The sequence below is a fragment of the Microtus pennsylvanicus genome, chromosome 3 (assembly GCF_037038515.1).
Source record: "Microtus pennsylvanicus isolate mMicPen1 chromosome 3, mMicPen1.hap1, whole genome shotgun sequence".
In the NCBI taxonomy this organism is placed as follows: domain Eukaryota; kingdom Metazoa; phylum Chordata; class Mammalia; order Rodentia; family Cricetidae; genus Microtus; species Microtus pennsylvanicus.
The window spans coordinates 122,328,099-122,346,104 of NC_134581.1; the positions used below are offsets into that span (position 1 = coordinate 122,328,099).

The 18,006-nt window shown below is 41.5% G+C and overlaps 1 protein-coding gene across 1 annotated transcript in view; it reads right to left on the minus strand.

Moving 5' to 3' along the window:
* Positions 1 to 1,506: 1,506 nt before the first annotated feature.
* Rab2a (RAB2A, member RAS oncogene family) overlaps positions 1,507 to 18,006 on the minus strand; it is a 68,818-nt gene continuing 52,318 nt past the window's right edge. Inside the window, exons 7-8 of the mRNA XM_075967016.1 lie at positions 4,679 to 4,747; positions 1,507 to 2,802 (exon numbers count right to left, since the gene is read on the minus strand). Coding sequence (XP_075823131.1) covers positions 2,707 to 2,802; positions 4,679 to 4,747 — 165 coding nt within the window. The 3' untranslated portion in view covers positions 1,507 to 2,706. The remainder of the gene's footprint in view (positions 2,803 to 4,678; positions 4,748 to 18,006) is intronic.

The following is an 18,006-nucleotide window of genomic DNA, read 5'->3' on the forward strand; positions in this document are numbered from 1 at the left end:
GATGATGGCAGGCACATGCAGCTCACACTGCATGTGCAGAGAACAGGGGACAACTTTGGGGGAGTGCATGTCTTTTCTTTCCACCTGCTGAGGCGGTCTCACTTGTGTGTTACATGCTAGACAGAACATAAATGCCCAGGCAATTCTCTGGGACTGAATGGAAGGCAAGCAATTTTGTTTATGAATTTATTTTACTGACCCACATTTTCTGTTAACTGGTTATTTTAGAATGTCCTTAAAAACAAATGGGAAATGTCAGCTGGGTGTGGGTACACACAACTGTAATTCTGCTAGCCAGGAGACAGGTTGTGAGTTAACAGCCAGCCCGAGATGCAGAGAGAGAGGTTTCAAACAAAACTGAAACACAGATTCAGCTGGGTTCAGCTGGACAGCACCTCTATTGTCAGGGATTCCTTCATCCAACTGACTCCAGTTAGAGGAAAACTGGCAACAAGATCTTCTTCAGTGAAGACTCTAATTTTGGAATGCTACATGTTGACCACTAGAGTTGTATTTGTTTCCATGCCTGATTCTTGTTATTAAAATATAACTATATATGCTATAAAAATTGATCAAAAACCAAACAAAAAGCACAACTATAGTTTGAGTCAACGGGGTACCAACACTCCATTAGTTGTAATAGGCACAAAAGGCTAGCCAAGAGTGGAGAGCACAGCCAGCACTTGTGGGAGTCACCAAGTGCTCGGGCCGTACGCTCACTCCTTGGTGGTCGGCAGAGAAAGGCAGCAGTCCATCGGGGATTAGAATACATGAAATACCGAGTCTTGTTTACTGCCACCAGCCACCGTATCACATTTGGTTTAGGAAAGAATCGTGCTTAGAGGAGAAGGGATGTAAAAAAGCACTTCAATTTCTCACAAGTTAACATCCGAGGGCCCGTGGAATACAGTGGGAGTCAGGCTATCTGGCTTTTGCTATGCAACAGTAATGAGAAAGCAGCACCGCCAGTAGACTGCTATGCCCACTCTGAGGGGAAAGAGCTCAAATAAAAAATGCTCATAAAACTACAGGTCCTCGTGGCATAGTGGTACATGCCTTTCGTCCCAGCACTTGGAAGGCAGATCTCAGTGAGTCTGAGGCCAGCATAGTCTACAGAGAGAGAGTTCTAGGACAGTCAGAGCAGCACAGAGATACCCTGTCTTGGTCAACAAAAACCAAAAAAACCCTACAAGTTCTTGCTCCCTTCTCTGTGCCACACAACAGCATTTTAACAGCATCTTGTGATTCCCCGTGAGAACAAGGACAAGCCAGGACAGGGCTGTTGGATCTCTAGGGAAAGCCAGCAGGAGGTAGGAGCGCAGGGTTTCACTCCGAGCTCAAGTTCTTTTGTGCAAGGTGAGAAGCAAGAAGGGTCCTACCGGTGAGGCCTTCTACACTTTCACAAGGGTTACACATTCTGACCTTCTAGGAAAATATGCAGGAACACATGTAAAAGGTGTTAATGGACTATCAAATATATTTAAAAACATGCTATCATGAAAAGGACACTTTTATACATAGGATTTTATTTTGCACTGCTGAAACAATTCCATTCTAGACCAAGGGAGAAAAAGAAAGGATAAAACCACCACAGAGAGTAAACGACTAAAGCTTTTCTACTTGAACAGGATTTCCATCTGTAGATTTATTTTCATCACATCCCCTCAGAACAGACAGTAAGCTTACCATAGTTGAAATATTATAGATAGGTTGCCACTGAAAGAAAAATTTTACACAGTCACTGTACATCAAGGCTGACAAACTGTCCTGCATGAAAAATATACTTAGAAATCGTGTGACTGGAAGGGAACATTATTGTGTCTAAGGGAAGGTAAAGTGGCATGGCGCGCCCTCTCGACGGACTCGCTCTCGGAGTCACTTAGTGTTGGGATTTCCACTTCCGCCCTTCCCACCCACCACACTGTTTTTACCCAACAGCACTCATTAAGGCAAACAAATCCTTCTGTGAAGCCGTCTCAAGAAATTGTGGACAAATAGCAAACTTTTGGCATTAAAACAGGTTAACACACACAGCCTTTAGTAATACAATAAGCTTATTTTTCTTGGACTAGTGACAAGAAGAGATGAGCATGCTCATTAGCGATGTCAAAAAGTTTACAAGTCAGTGTCCAAGCAATTCCTAACAATGCTTCTGTAGCTTCAAGCTCCGAACAGTGTAGGGTTTATGCAAATGCATTAGACTTCAAGCTTGGCAAATCACACCCAAGCAGGTTATTAAACTATATATACAGAAAGCAAATGATAAATACAGAATTCAAAGAGTCCTTCTGCTTTTCCTTATATCCTTGAACCGACAGACCTTCTGAGGACAGTCCTACCATATTAAACATTAGGTAACCACAGATGTTGGGAAACCTAACTACACAAACTGATTTAAAATACTCACCATGACTTGTAGTGTTTAATACAATTCAGCTCGTAGTCAAGGGCACAAGACAACATTTAACAAAAATAATCACATCAATTGACCTAGAAATCAAATGCAAATAGATATGAATACAATCTCCAAAATCTGTCTTTTTAAGTGAACATTAACCATTTATTCAAAGTTATACAAGAATCTGAAGGATTAAAGTCTCCTGTGACATAAAGCCATTTCGGATAGTTTCATGTCTCAGCTGGGCACGAGGAAAGAGGGGGACAGAGTGCGTGGCTCCACTGGGCAGCTAGCCGGTGACAACGGACTCAACAGCAGCCTCCCCCAGCCTGCTGTCCGCCTTGGTTGCCTGCATGTGTTGCATTGGTAGCAGCATGCTGAGGGCCAATTTTAATGCCATTTGCCTAAAGTAAAAGAGAACAGGACCATAAATAAAATCAGACCCATCCAGGAAGTAGACTAAGTAGATTTTTTTAAAAATTCACCTAATTCAGAGTGATTTAATTTTGCCAAACAACTCTAAAAAATATTTCAAGTAGATCTTTGAAACCAGGTAGTCTCTTGTTGTGAAAAGAAGACAGGGAAAGAGGCCTGAGAAGAGTTTGTTACAGTACCAGTCAGTGGGGTTCAGATAACGCTGCTTGTCAGAGTTTCATAATGAAGATATGTAATAATTAGTACAGGAAATGATTATTAAAGGGTAAAAATATCCGAAGTCTTTGCTGCCCGAAGGACATAAAATCTTCCCTCTAGACAGCATTCTGCTCCATGTTGAATCAGCTGTGCTGGCTCAGGGGACATGAGTGTTCTGTGTCGTCAGTAATTTCTATGATCCCCGAAGACATGGCACGTTGCCAAGAACCCACACACAGAGTGGTTCTTTCATTCATCAAACTCACACTTATGTCTTAACCCTCACTCCCTCAAGTGGATTTTACCTAAAAATACAACACTTTGAGAAAAGTAATACAGTAGCTCCAGAAATTAAGCTCTTAAGGAAACTTTGCGTCACAGTAAATCTCAGATTTATGGTGTTTGGCAGTTACTCTGCAGCAGTAGCAGCCTTGGGGCTTCTGGCACTGGCTCCATATTGACAGTGGCTGATGTGGTTTCTTTTTGCTCTTTTGACTCCTCTTTAATAAAAAGCATGCCCTATGGCTCATTGGTTCTGCCCCCTCTGGGCTGCTAGCAACTTCTTGAGGAATCAAGAAGTCAATCTTGGCATCAGGCCAAATAAATAGCATGGCCTGTTGGCTCCTGACAGCACATTACAGTCAAAGCCACAGAAGACACAGCAAAGCAGTCAGCTCCTCTAGGAAACCAGACAGAAACAGCATGTGTGCCTGTAAACAGAGGCCCAGTTACTGTTCAGTTTATAGGGCATTAGTTTCTGAATGGTGTCACCTTTAAATTAACTCAAGAAGTATTGCCATGTAGTCTAAAGAAAAGATTTAAACCTGCGCTATTCCACATTAAAAACATTAAGTACTTTTTGGAAAGCCAAGGCGTGCAGCTGATTGCCTCGTTAAGTACAGGCCAAGAGCATCTCTTAGATGTTGTAATACAAAGTAACAGCAATGCTTATGTGAAAGTAACAACATGCTCTATTTGCATAAACATTCTGAAATAAGGATAAAGGCAGAGGGGGAGGGGAGTTTAAGTGAAAATGACAGCTAGAGGACATTCTCAGTAATCTAAAATGTCACACTTTATCCTAATCATGTTGACCAAATTATGCTCAAAATAACACTAGGGAAAGCCATGCCAACTATTAATTAATTATATGCATTTATTTGGTCTCCTGAAAAATGTGTTTTGCTTTAATAGTCATTTCCAAATTGGGAACTGCCTTCTCTCCGGCCAGAAGAGAGCATGCTGCACCAGTCCACAGGACATGCATTTACACGCTAGGACGGCATTCCCCAAAGCGTAAGCACATTTGGATAAATGCAGGTTTTCTTTACAACTAAGGGAATTTACATTATTTTTCATTGTTTGCAATGAATAGTCAGGGCCATTTCCTTTAATCAAATTTCATGAGGCCACCCTCTACTAGAACATGAACACGTAACTGCTGAACTATGCACATAAGGTAACATAAGCACCTGCCTACTGTAATGCATGTCCCAGGCTTCTAGCTACAGGACTGCTAACTAATGTGGCAATGAGTAATCAATGCACCCATTTTAGGAAAATTAAACAAACAAACAAAGACTTCAAATACTAAGTAGAAGTCAACTCAAAATTAATGTTTGGTCAACAATATTTGCACGTACATACCTCATTATTAATGTCAAAGACCCCTTCTTGGATTTTTTCATAAATTTCTTTTGCTGTGTTAATAAATGCCTGAAAATTAAGTAGAGAAATAGGTCTGTACGATTCAAATCACAACAGTAAAAGAACATTATATGAAAACTCTATAGGGACTGAAGAGAAAGCTCATGGGTTTAAGAAGTTTGCTGCTCTTCCAAAACACTCTTGGTTCCAGAACCCATACTGGGTTGTTCACAACCACCTGTAACCCCAACTCCATGGGATCTGATGCCCTGCATGGGCACCCTGCTCTAACCATGCTGATGATGGTGATGAAGAACTCTAGAGGACTAGAGTTGACTCAGAGGGTAAAAGTACTTGACATAAAAACTTGACAATCTAAGTCTGGTTCCTAAAATGAGAGAACAAACTGCTGGAAATACTTTCCAAACTCTACAGACAAGCGTGTGTGCATGTGCAAGCGTGCGTGCAAATGCACACGCATACACACGCACACTCAAAATGTTCTCGACACTATCATAACATTGGCACACGAAATTATTTCATATCCTTAATACATGACAAAAACCATGATCATCTTAATATAACAACATAACACAGCGGTCCTCAGCCTCCCTAACGCTGAGATTTTTAACACAGTGGTTCTCAGCCTCCCTAACGCTAGGACACTTTAATGCAGTTCTTTGTGTTGTGGTGACCCCTAACTACAAAATTATTTTGTTGCTACTTCATAACTGTAATTCTGATGTTATGAATTGTAATGTAAATATTGTCATGCATCTCCAAAGGGTCATGACCCCCAACTGCTGATCTAAGACAAGGCACATCTGACAGCATCCTCACTGTGAAGATTGCAAGTTTTTCCTCTAACCTGAGGGAAGCAAGGATGCATGCCAAACCTCATTTGCATCATTAGCTCTGTTGTTCATAACAGCCAGAATACAAGAACAACATGAGCTTTCACCCACAAATGAGTGGAAACTAAAACGTGGGCTAGTGAAATGGGGTTGAATTATATGTGTTTTATGCAGCATGTTTTCAAGGGTCCCCCATATTGTAGCCCAAACCTTTGTCACCAGCTCATGTTTCCAAGTCAACAAGGTATCTTACACGTGCCAACATGTTTGCACTAGCTGACTTTATAGGCACTGCTTATGGAGCCTGAACGACAGAGTCAGAGGCAGGCCAGGAGATGGTGCAGCAGGACAGAGTGTTTGTCAGGAAGACTAAGCACCTGAGCTCAGTCCTTGGGAACATAGTTCAAAACCCAGATGTGGTGGCCCAGCACTCCAACAGTGAGACCAAAGGGAGGGCGCATCACCTGGGAGCTAATGTATGCAGCACAGTGGCAGAAACTCACTTGTGTGTTCTCTCTCACACATTCTCTCTCTATAAATCTTTAAAAGAAAGAGGAAAAGGCAGCGATTCAGATGGTAAAGGCATACTGTTCGTGTGGAACAGTTCTGCCCTCTCCTACCCAGATCACTACTATACTATATTCAGAAAATTAGTGTGAGTGTGAAAAACTATTCACAAAATTAAGTCTGTAAATTACCCACAAGTATCCTATGTTTATGTAGACTATTTAAGGTATTTTATGTAAATATTACCAGTGCTACAGAGGGCATACAAATTTTGGTAGGGTCTAAACTATCAGATTTGATAGAAAAATAGATTAGATTATTAATCAGTATTCTGCAGGAAGGCATCTTCAAGTGGCATCTGATGAAAATTCATAGGTTTCTTCCTGAACCACCAGTACAGATTTGATGGAAAAGCTGAGAAGCTAAGCGCTCATGGAGAGAACAAATCATAACTCCCCTCTTTTCAACACTGGAAACATTTGACTGCTGAAGTTGCTATCATAGCTTTTGTTTCCCAATTAACAGGACTGATACATTTTCACCTTTAAAAGCCTCACCACTCCCCAGAGTAATCAATCTACTACAGCTCAATTACTGTACCAAGCACACCCTAGTCAGCAAAGGAGATCGGAATGACTGTGGCAGAACACAGAGGTATGAATATGCATAAATTCTAAGTGGCTGTGTGAATCATCACAGAGGGTCATGAGAATCTGCTGCAAAATGAGAAGGATTAATCCCTGCTGATCCACAGGCACTCAGGACATCAGCCTGCTTTTCATGTGTGTTCTGGCACTGCAGTGGTGGGAGAAATCGCCTTTCAGTCAGCTAAGAACTGACTCGTTTTCTTCAAAACTAATGATATTCCTATCCCTATAAAAAAGTAAAACCTCAACTTTATTTCTAATAACAAGCCAATTACAATAATGGCCTCAGAAACCTGGCTAACTGAATCAAGAGACAAAGACCCGTGAGGCTGCAACCCCTCCTAAAGAGCACTATGCATGTGCATGCCACCAATGCCACACTGATTACAAGGGCACCATGTGTGTAAATGCTAACACTGCCAGACAGAATACAAGGCCTTATATATGTAGGGCACCACGTGATGACGGAAGTTACAAAATAATCCCACACTAGTTCAGAATTATGTATAATAAAGGGTTATTTATTTAGGAGAGACTCACAGATCACTGTCCTAGATCATAGTCCTCTGCACAAATGGGGAACAGGAACAGTCTAGCATACACCCAAGTGGGCTGCTATCTTAGGGGCTACTGGCTGAAGGAGCGGAAGGTGCTCCCACAGCACCCATGTGTGCAGGCTAACGTAATTCCAGACAGACTACAAGGTCCCACCATGTAGAGCACCATTTGTGAGAATGCAGTATTAGTATTGCTAGACTGAACTATGTGGTCCTGCATATGTGTTGTAACTTCATAGAAACAAACAACTCTAACCCTAACCTAGTATACAAAGACTCACTGAGGTTAAGCAAACTGTTGTTTTATCAACTCAACGAGAAATCATTTAAAAACTGGCATAAGAAAGCTATGCTATGTAAAATTTCTCATTACCATATTAACTTTATTCCCTAAGCAGTATTTACTACTTTATTAAGCACTTTTAAGAACATAGTTGTAACACATTATTTGAGATGTATTTTATATCTGGAAGGCATGAAATTAATTTTCTTTGAACTGAAATATATAGATGTTATGGTTTTTCATTATAATTCAGTCTATAAATGGAGTGGTCTTTGGATAATGCCACCTTTACTCTGTAATTCTGATTCCACACTGAAGACACTAAAATGTTTTCTACCTTTCTGAGTATAATATAGAGAATACTTTTAGATACTTCAAATAAAAAATACCATTTACTGTATATTATTAGGCAACTACTAAGTGGTTTTAATGATTCCTTACAATGTGGAATCCAGCATGACAAATGTAGACATCAGCACATCCATTTTAAACTACACACTACCGGCTAAAGTGGGAGATTCCCCAAATACAATGAACATTAAGCCAACACTATTCAGGCTCATTGGTGGTCAGTTAATAGCACTGGGATCACAGATAAAATCTATCCTTTCAATATATAAAAATTTCAGTAATAAGAAATAGACAGTGATTTCATAATAATCTGGCTGGGATTAAAATGGTAATTTTAATGAAGATGGTTCAATGGTTATAAGTACTTAGTGCCCTTGCAGAGAACCCAGGTTCAATTCCCAGAACCTACATGGCAGCTCACAACTGTTTGTAACTTCTAATTCCAGGGGATCCAGTGTCTTCTTCTGACCTCTGCAGGTGTCAGGCACAGACACGGTAAACATATACACATACATGCAAAACACTCATACACTTAAGAATAAATGTATGTTGAAAAATTCTAATTTTACTCTTCATTCCTCTTCAGTTGTCTTGGGTATTTTCCAAGTGTTGGTTCATACTGTCAATCTGACAAGATTTAAAATTACCCAGGAGACAAACCTCTGGGCAGGCCTGTGAGGGATAATCTGGACTAGGTTAGAGTCTGGACAGGCCTGTGAGGGATAATCTGGATCAGGTTAGACTCTGGGCAGGCCTGTGAGGGATAATCTGGATCAGGTTAGACTCTGGGCAGGCCTGTGAGGAGTTATGTGGAGTAGTTAAGGCCCTGGGCAGGCGTGAGAGGGGTCATCTAGATTAGGTAGCGGAGGTGGGAAGAGCCACTGTGAACTGGGCAGCACCATTTTGCGGGCTATTGTTGTGAACTGAATAGAGGAAAGGACATACATACATCTGCAGTTTGATTCTCAGCAAGCACCAGAATTGAGCTTATAGAGTGGCAGGGCTGCCTCAAGCTTCTGTCCCCTAACACCCCTGCGAGAAAGCACTTTCACATTGTGCGCCCAAATAAACCCTTCCTTCCTTAAGTTGCTTTTGTAAGGCAGTTTTCCCTAGCAACACAGGAAGTAACTACAAACATAAACACCGTTTTTGGCTTTGTTCTGTGAGTCAGGGTCCCACTAGGCAGCCTTGCTTGTCTCCTACTCATGATTCTCTGTCCAGCCTCCTGGGACTACACTCAAATGGCACAGTGCCTGGCTGAACTATTTATCTCTTTGAGGGAAAACTCGTTTAAGAACTTACTAAGAAGAAAGGGTCAAACAACAAGGAAAAACTGATATTGCTACTGGGCAAAGATTAGCTGAGAAAATGACGACAGATCCATTCTCTGTAAACCAGTGCTCTGCACATACGTGCTTATGAACACAGACAACTTCTTACAGCCAGTGGATTTGGAAATCCATGGCTGCCGTGCAGAGCATCCGGATTCAGCACTGGAATCTTGCACGTTCTCCATCACCAGTCTTTGATTAATTGCTACAATCAGTCCGTTACATTCATTTTCTTCATTAGCCATTCATTTTCTTGTCTTCTACTTCAGGCACCAATCTTTCAACCCTTGGCAGCAGTTAGCTGAGTGGTTTGCCTAGAATAAGGCAAATGTTCAAGGATTGTATAGCCAGCACAAATTAAACATATAAACCACAGAACATGAGGGATGCAGGGCTGTGGTGTGGCAGTTGAAAAGAAGCATGCCTAGAGCACACACTACCCTGGGTCTGATCCTTAGCACCACATACACTGGGTACGGTGGTCCCTTTAATCCCAGCACACAGGTGGTGGAGGCAGGGGGATCAGGAGCGGAAAGCCATCCCTGGCTTTAGAGTGGGCTTGAGCCACGGACAGACAAACCAGCCAACCAACCACCACCACCAGAGCCACTACAAATGAGGCCTAGGGTCAGGTACAAGCTCAGCTAACACACAAGCTGCTGAACACTGCACACATTGCTGACAAGGGCATCTGGTAAGTGTCGAGCACAAGATACAAACAAGAAAGGACATCGTTTCTGATGGTTGGGAGAATCTGAGCACAAGAGCTCACATTTTAGGCCAAGGCAGTTAAGAAAAGGGGCTTCCTGCATCAACGGACAGAAGCTGAGTGCTGGGTGGCAGTGGGTTCTAGCAGACAACATGCATAACATTCTGAGAGCTGCCTGGAGAGAGGCAGGGACGTACAGCATATTTTTATTATGGCTTTACAGCTTTTACGTTAAAACACTGAAAATAAAGTGTCTTCAGCAGACTAACATTGATTTCCTGTGTACCATACTGCCACCTGGTGGCAGGACAGAAATGACATCATCTGCTAAGTCTGACTTCAGAAAAACTCTTCAAGTACCCTGAGCAAATGCTAGAGAACAAGGTGTACTGCAAACAAATGACCTGTAGTGTCCCTTTGAGCTGGGAAACATGATGTAATCAAAACTGTTGTTTAATTTTCTTCTCAAATGCTAAAAGCAACTACATGTATCAATTTGCCTGTGCTAATAACCAATAATTATGAAGTTCTTACTATGGGTAAGTCACTACACTGAGTATTTTATATTGTATAATATATTTAGCTTTATATTGTTTCCTAAAAGAAATTCAAGTTATGTTTAGAAAAATTGAAAATTTAAATTACTTTGAAGAAAGCTAATGGGTTTGGGATGTAATTACGCCTCTGAAAATAGTATATCACGGACAGCAGAACCAGGCTCTTCTGGTTCAAACTTCAACACCATCCCTCACTAGTGGTGGCTTGAGATGCACTGCTCTACAGGAGAAACCCTGGAAGTACTGCAGAGTAAGTGAGTGGTGGGCAATGCTCTTCAGCCAATTAAATACCTTGATTAACTACAACAAACATTAAAAAGTGAATCAGCTGCAGATATGCATAATGTGAGACAGGACAAACAGACATTGACAGGGTAGTCCTATAAAAACACTGGGCAAACTTTACTCTCATGGAGCTTAAATAGAGACCTCCTCTGAGTTCTGTAACTTTATCTGGATCCTGTGTAATTCTCTCCAAGAGGACTCAGACATAGTGGCTTTCAAACCCTAGTAAAGGCAGTGCTGCGGGGCCACTCTGGGATGAGGAAGAGGACGGACAACCGCTGGAGGCAGAGCCAACCCGCCTTAGCTTCTTCTGGCTTCCTGCTCTTTCCAGAGGCCACAGTACTCTACATTCCCGGCAGCAGTGGAAAGGATCTTTTCTTCACTAGCATTTGCTCCATCTGTGTCATGAAGATCAAGACAGAGCACGTAAGGCAAGGGGCTCCTTTCCACAACTCTAAGGGTTTCTCTATTTGTCTAATTTCTACTTTTCTAGGTAAAATGAATATATGGGAGAAAAAGAACTAAAAGGAGTAAAAAGACTAAGAAGAAAACTGGGCTGTGGCACTTGGGAGGCAGAGGCAGGTGGATCTGAGTTCGAGGTCAGCCTGTCTACAGAGTGAGTTCCAGGACAGCCAGGACTACATAGGGAAACCCTGTCTCAAAAAACAGAGGAGAGAGAGAAGAAGAAGAAAAATTAAAACTTCTCGGAGACTCCCAACCCTCCCCAGCTGAAGTGCCTAACCCTAAGAAAGCCAAAGGCAACACACACTGGTGAGGTGGGGAGGAGGAGCCTTACCTACCGATGGCGGGCATGGGAACTAGACAGCTCCTGTGAAACTATTATTGGAGGTTTCTCAATACGCTAAAAACAACAATGATACGACCCAGCCAAAGGACTCCTGGGCACATCGTAAGGTCAGATGTAGTTACTTGTATGAATGTTTTGCCTACATGTATGATGTGTACCACATGCATGCCTGGTGTCAAGAGATCTCAGGAAAGGACATCAGATTGCCTGCTGCTAGATCACCAATCAGTTAGGCCAGCATGTGGGTGTTGGAAATAGAATCCAAGACCTCTCTCTGCAAGAGCAATAAGTGCTCTTAGTCACTGAGCCATCTCCCTGGCTTCCAAAGAATGTTCAAGTTCTACCAGAGACACCTGCACACCAGTGTTTATGCTGCACTGTTCACAACAGCCAGGTAATGGACCGCCTTAGATGTCCACCAACAGAAGAGTAAGTGAAGAAAATCTGATACACAAATGAAGTTTTACTCAACTATAAAGAAAAATAAAATCATGACATCTGTAGGATACAAATGTTGCTTATATAAAATATTTGAATGCTCATCTATTTCACTAGGAGGTAGAGCTCTTGGACAGGATTAGAATAAGTAAGGTATGTCCTTGCTGGAGGAAATGTGTTATGGGGGTGGGCTTTGAGGTTTCAAAACCCCATTATCAGGTCCAATCTCTCTCTCCTGCTGCCTGTAGATCAGAAAGCAGAACTCTCAGCTACTTCTCCAACACTATATGTCTGCCTGCCATGTTCCCCACCATGACGACAATGGACTAAGCCTCTGAAACTGTAAGCTAGGCCCCAATTAAATGCTTTCCTTTCAGGAGAGCCTTGGTCATGGTGTCTCTTCACAGCACTAGAACAGTGACTAAGACAGACTGTAAACCTTCGTCTTTTTATAGCCACATGCACTTCCTCCCATGCAACACCCTCCTGGGCCCTGGTAGTGACTCATCTGTTCTATCAACTCTAATTTCATCACTTCAAGGAAAGGGGGCAGGAGGAATCACACAGCGTAGTAGGCTTGGTGTTTGACTTCAGTGAGCTCAGGTGCCCGGAGGTTCATCCAGTATTTTCATATTTTCCCATTTTATTTTTTAGTGAGGAAGTTTTCTTAGACCCAAAGGCACCAGGTTATTTCTACCTTGGGACTATTATGAATAAAGCTGTTATGAATACCAGTCTCTGGTTTTCTGTGTAGATACTTTCTCCTGAGTAAGTGCCCAGGGGTATGACTGTTAGGTTGCTTGGTAGCTCCATATTAATGTAGACTGCTACAATGTTTTCTACGGTGGCTGTGTCACTCAGTCCCACCAGCCACATGTGAGTCATTCCCTACCGGCATTTGGGGCTGTCACTCTCTCTCACTTGGGCTATTGGTAGGTGTAGTGTTATCTCCTCGAGGACAAGGTCTCATTATGGAGCATTATCAGGCCAGGAGCTCACTCTGTAGACCAGGTCGGCCTGCTTCTGCTTCCTGAGTGCTGGAGCAAAACTATCATCCAGCTGAGATTTTAATTTTCATAGTGTAGATTATATAATCTTTTATCACGTCTGGGCTTAAAGAGTGTTTTCTCTTGGTGTACAGAGCTGACTTTTTTATCTCCTTAAGAACCTTTTACAGATCACAAGTTCTGGATGGTTAATTTATTAATTCTTCCTTTTAAGAATTATTCCTATGAAAGTGAGAGAGATTATTCCTTTGGAGGCAAGTATGCCTAGGTACCAAGTGTCCTGCCTCTTTCTGTTTATCTTTTGATACAGTTGAACATCTTATACTTGATTTATTGTCCACTCCCAGGACTTGCCTTCAGCCTCAGCAGTGCCCTTTGTTATAAGTGGTCTCATCACTGATGTGCCCTGCGCCTCTGTTAAGTCAGCTGTATCTGTGAAAAGATTCTAAGCTGCAGAGGTTTAGTCCATGGTAACCATGGTGGAGAACATGAGGGTACACTGGCAGACATGGTGCCAGAGAGTAGTAGTTCTACATCCAGATCTGCAGGCAGTAGCAAGATAGATACTGGGCCTGGTGTGAGAGCCTGAAACCTCAAAGTCGACCTCCAGAGAGACGTGAGTCCTCCAACAAGGCCACACCCACTCCAACAAGGCCATTTGTTTCAAATCAAGTCCTAATTCTTTCAAATAATGTCACTCCCTATTTACAGAGGCCATTTTCTTTTTTTTCTTTTATATTGTTTTTATTGAGCTATATATTTTTCTCTCCTGCCCTTTCTTCCTCCCTCCTCCTCTTCTGCCCTCTCCCATGATCCCCACGCTCCCAATTTACTCAAGAGATTCTGTCTTTTTCTACTTCTATGGGGGGCCATTTTCATTCAAACAACCACAGTTATCACTAAGAAGCTAAATATTCCCAACGAGGAACACACTATGTTTCTCCATCTACTTAGATCTCTTACTTTTTTAGTTTTTGAGGTTTTACACACACACACACACACACACACACACACACACACACACACACACACACACTTACACACATTTAGTTCTGTGTGTGTTTGGTAATATGCACATATGGGTACATGTGAGTGTAGGTGTCATCACCCTCAGCTGCTTTTCCTCCTCTCCCCTCCCCTCCTCTTCTTCTCTTTCTCTTTCTGAGATGGGATTTCTCTATGTAGCCCTGGCTGTCCTGGTGTTGGCTATATGTAAACCAGACTGGCATGAAACTCAGAGATCCTCCTGCCTCTGCCTCCCACGTGCTGGGAGTTAAGGTGTGTGCCACGATGCCCAGCTCCATCTTATTTTTTTGAGACAGTATCTCTCACTGAGCCCAGTGCTCAATGATTTGGCTAGATTAGCTGGCTCCTGGGATCTGCCTCTTTTTATGCCCTCTCCAGCCCCCAAAACTGGGGTTGCAGGCATGTTTGACAGTGTCTGACTTTTCTATAGGTCACACTATTCACAATCAGGCCTTCTGTTTGCCAAGTCAAGCACTTTACCCACTGAGCCATATGCCAAACCTGCTATACAGACTTTCAGGTTTACATCTTTGTTTAACTATAGGCAGTACTTCAATTTGAAGTTCATGTTTCCATTGCTAGTATTTAAGAGAAATATAATTGATTTTTGTGTTTATCATGAATCTGCCAACCTTGCTAAACTACCTTAATAATTCTAGACTTGCAACTTTCTGGAGATTTTCCCACTGATGTAATAGTTTTATTTGTTCTGCTCTGAGCTGCACATCTTCGTTTTTTTTCTAATAATAGTGTGCAGGCTAGGCCTTCTGTCAACATGTTCAGTAGAGCAGAAACAGGTATTTTCCCCCCTGTTTCTGAACTAAGGGGCATGACATTCGGTTTTTTTTGTAATGAAGGGTACCATTAGCTTTAGTTGTATGTGATGTGTGCGTACACACTCTTTAATGATTTGAGGAAATTCTCTTCAATTTTATTTTCTAAGATTCCCTCCCTCCCCCTGCAAAAAGAAAACGAAAAAAGAAAGAAAAGAAAAAATAAAATGCATGGGTGAGTGTTAGTTTTATCAAATGCTTTCTCTGCATCAATTGCTATGATCAGGTTACATGATTCAATTTTGGATGTCGAGCAAGCACCAATTATTTTAGAGAAATTCACCTGGCCACGATCGTATACATTTTATAAATACGCACATACATGTATACATTCTGAAATTCTACTTGCTGGGATTTTGTTGAGGACTTTTGTCTATGTCTGTATTTTTCCTTTACTTGTATTGTCTTTGGTTTGGTGTAAGAGCAATGTTATTTTCATAAAATAAAAAGCAAAGTTTTACTTTCTGCTTTCTGGAAGACAGTCTAGAACTGGTATTTCTTTCTTTCTTTAAACATTTAGAATTCTCCAAACAAAACAAAGCAATCTGGCCATACAGATTTCTTCTGAGGAAGTCTTTTTTGTTTGTCGATACAGGTCTCTCCCTGGCTGTCCTAGAACTCACTATGTAGGCAGGGACTTCAAACTCACATAGTGTCACCTGCTTCCGTCTCCTAAGTACTGGGATTAAAGGTGTGGGTCACCACGCTTGGCTCCGAGGAAGCTTTTAAATTATGAATTCAATGTCCTTAACAGTTTAAAGGACTACTCAAATTAGTTACTTCAAGAGCTTCTGTAGCACTGAGCATATGAAGTTCCTGGACTGTGGTGGCGGTTTCTACCTTTCCCTAGACTTTGAGGTATACACTTCTGCATCTACCGCACCAGTTTCCCTAACAAATAATTCCACGTTTTTGTTAGGTTAATCATAGTGAAAAATATGCAGTCAAGAAACTGTAGCTCTGGCAAAGACCATCCACAGTTCAACACTTCCTGCTAGCACTCACCCCAGCACAGCTCTGTATCCCATAAGCGAGTCAGAAGTCTGTACTGGCTCAGTGGTTCCTACGTTCTGGGTTTCCCAAGACCATATTTAAACCTCTCAATGTCACCAAATGACTGTGGATATTTGAGTACTGTTAGATATGATCACAAGGCTGAGGATACAAGGGCTGAAGAGAGAGGAGCAGGATAGAGAGGAACTGGTTCTTCGTGATGTTGCTGGGCTGCTGAATCGTGTCCAGGAACCACTCTGTCTGAATTTATAGGAATGGGTGGGTTGAGATGGTTTGCTTAAGAGAAACTGGTTCACTTCATCTGTGCTGTCATCTCTATGTGGGTATGACTATTTACAGCACTCTCTTATCTTTTGTACCTCAAGGTCTACAGTAAGCCAGTCTTCTGTTTGTTACAAATGCTGGTAGCTTTGTGTCTCCTGGACAGTCTTGCCAGAAGCTTGTTAATTTTATTGATGCTTTAAAAAAATCCAGCTGTTTGCGTCACTGATTTTTGTTTTCAATAAGATTGATATTTTTTCCTCCCTCCCTTTCATATAAGATTATACTACACACCCCAGACTGGCCTTGAAATGATTATCCTCCTGCCTCAGTCAGGGAGGCATTTGCCTACTTTTTGTCTTTATTTTCTTTCTCTCTTATCTTGCACTGAGCTCTTAAGGAAGGATCAAGCTTTGAGACCTTTCCTCCTTATGTGTGCATTTATGGTACACATCATCTCCTACAGGGCTGCTTCAACAGTTTGCCCCAAATTACCACAATACAGTTGTATTCACATTTAGTTCATTATGTTTGTGTATTTGGAGAGCTCCTCTTTGACTCATAGAATAGAGCCATACTTCATTCATTTACAAGTGTTTCCAGCTATGAGCTTTTGAGTTCTAGTTAAAGTCTACTGTGATTAGAAATTAGATTACATGGCTTCAGTACTTTAAATTCTATTTTTTATTTTATGACCTAGTATTTTGTCTACGATCTGAAGGCCCTGTAAGGAGTTTATATTTTCTAACATTAACGTGAACACAACTAGTTCTCCTTTCAGTTGTACCAGTTTCTGCCTTAGGTATCTTAAGCTATATCTGGTAAATATAGAAACTTCTATGTCTTCCTGATGAGCTGACTTATTATGGAGTATATCCCCCTTTGTCTTTGGCAATTATTATTTTTTGATCTTATCTTTACTTCATCTGTTACTAATATAGCCACTTACACTTCCTTTCCTTCCTTCCCAAGCCCCCAAGACAGGGTTTCTCTGTGTAGCCATGGTTGTCCTGGAACTAACAGAGATCTGACTGCCTGTGCCTCCCTCTGCTGGAATTAAAGGCATGTGTCACCACTGCTCAGCTTCCACTTTCTGTTATTAATGTCTAAATATAATTTTCTCAATTACTTCAGTTTCAGTCTCCCTATAATATTATATCTGAAGTTTCTTGTAGATGCCTTGTAGCTGAGATATATTTCTTAATTCTCTCTGCTTATTTCTCTTTTGATTAAGTTTTCTATTATATATTATTGACATATAAAGTCCAAATCTATCACCTGCCCCAGACACCTTCTCTCCTTTCCATGTTTGCTGTGTGTATATGTTTAACCAGGGCTCATTACATTAGGCAAGAAATTCTACCATTATGCCAGTTCTCTGAAAACCCTTTATTTTGAAATAGTGCCTCCCCTAAATTATCCGAATTGACTGTGATCCTCTTGTGTCAGCCTCCCAAGAAGCTGGGATTATAGGAATGCATGACCACACCCAACTTCCCTGCTTCCTTTTGATTTAAACATTTGTTAGACTTAAACTTGATTTATATATTGTTCCTGGTGTCTCTTTAGAAAATCTTTCAAGTACAGCACAAGGTATTATACCACACATACATAATTAACCACTATTTACTAGGGCCTTTGTTTTACCAAACCTAGTAAAGTTTAGAGACCTTACTTTCTATAATGTCCCTTCATTACATATTGGCTAAGAGATTTCTTTTCTTTTCTTTTTTTTTGATTTTCAAGACAGGGTTTCTCCGTAGCTTTTGGTTCCTGTCCTGGAACTAGCTCTTGTAGACCAGGCTGGCCTCGAGCTCACAGAGATCCACCTGCCTCTGTCTCCCGAGAGCTGGGCATAAA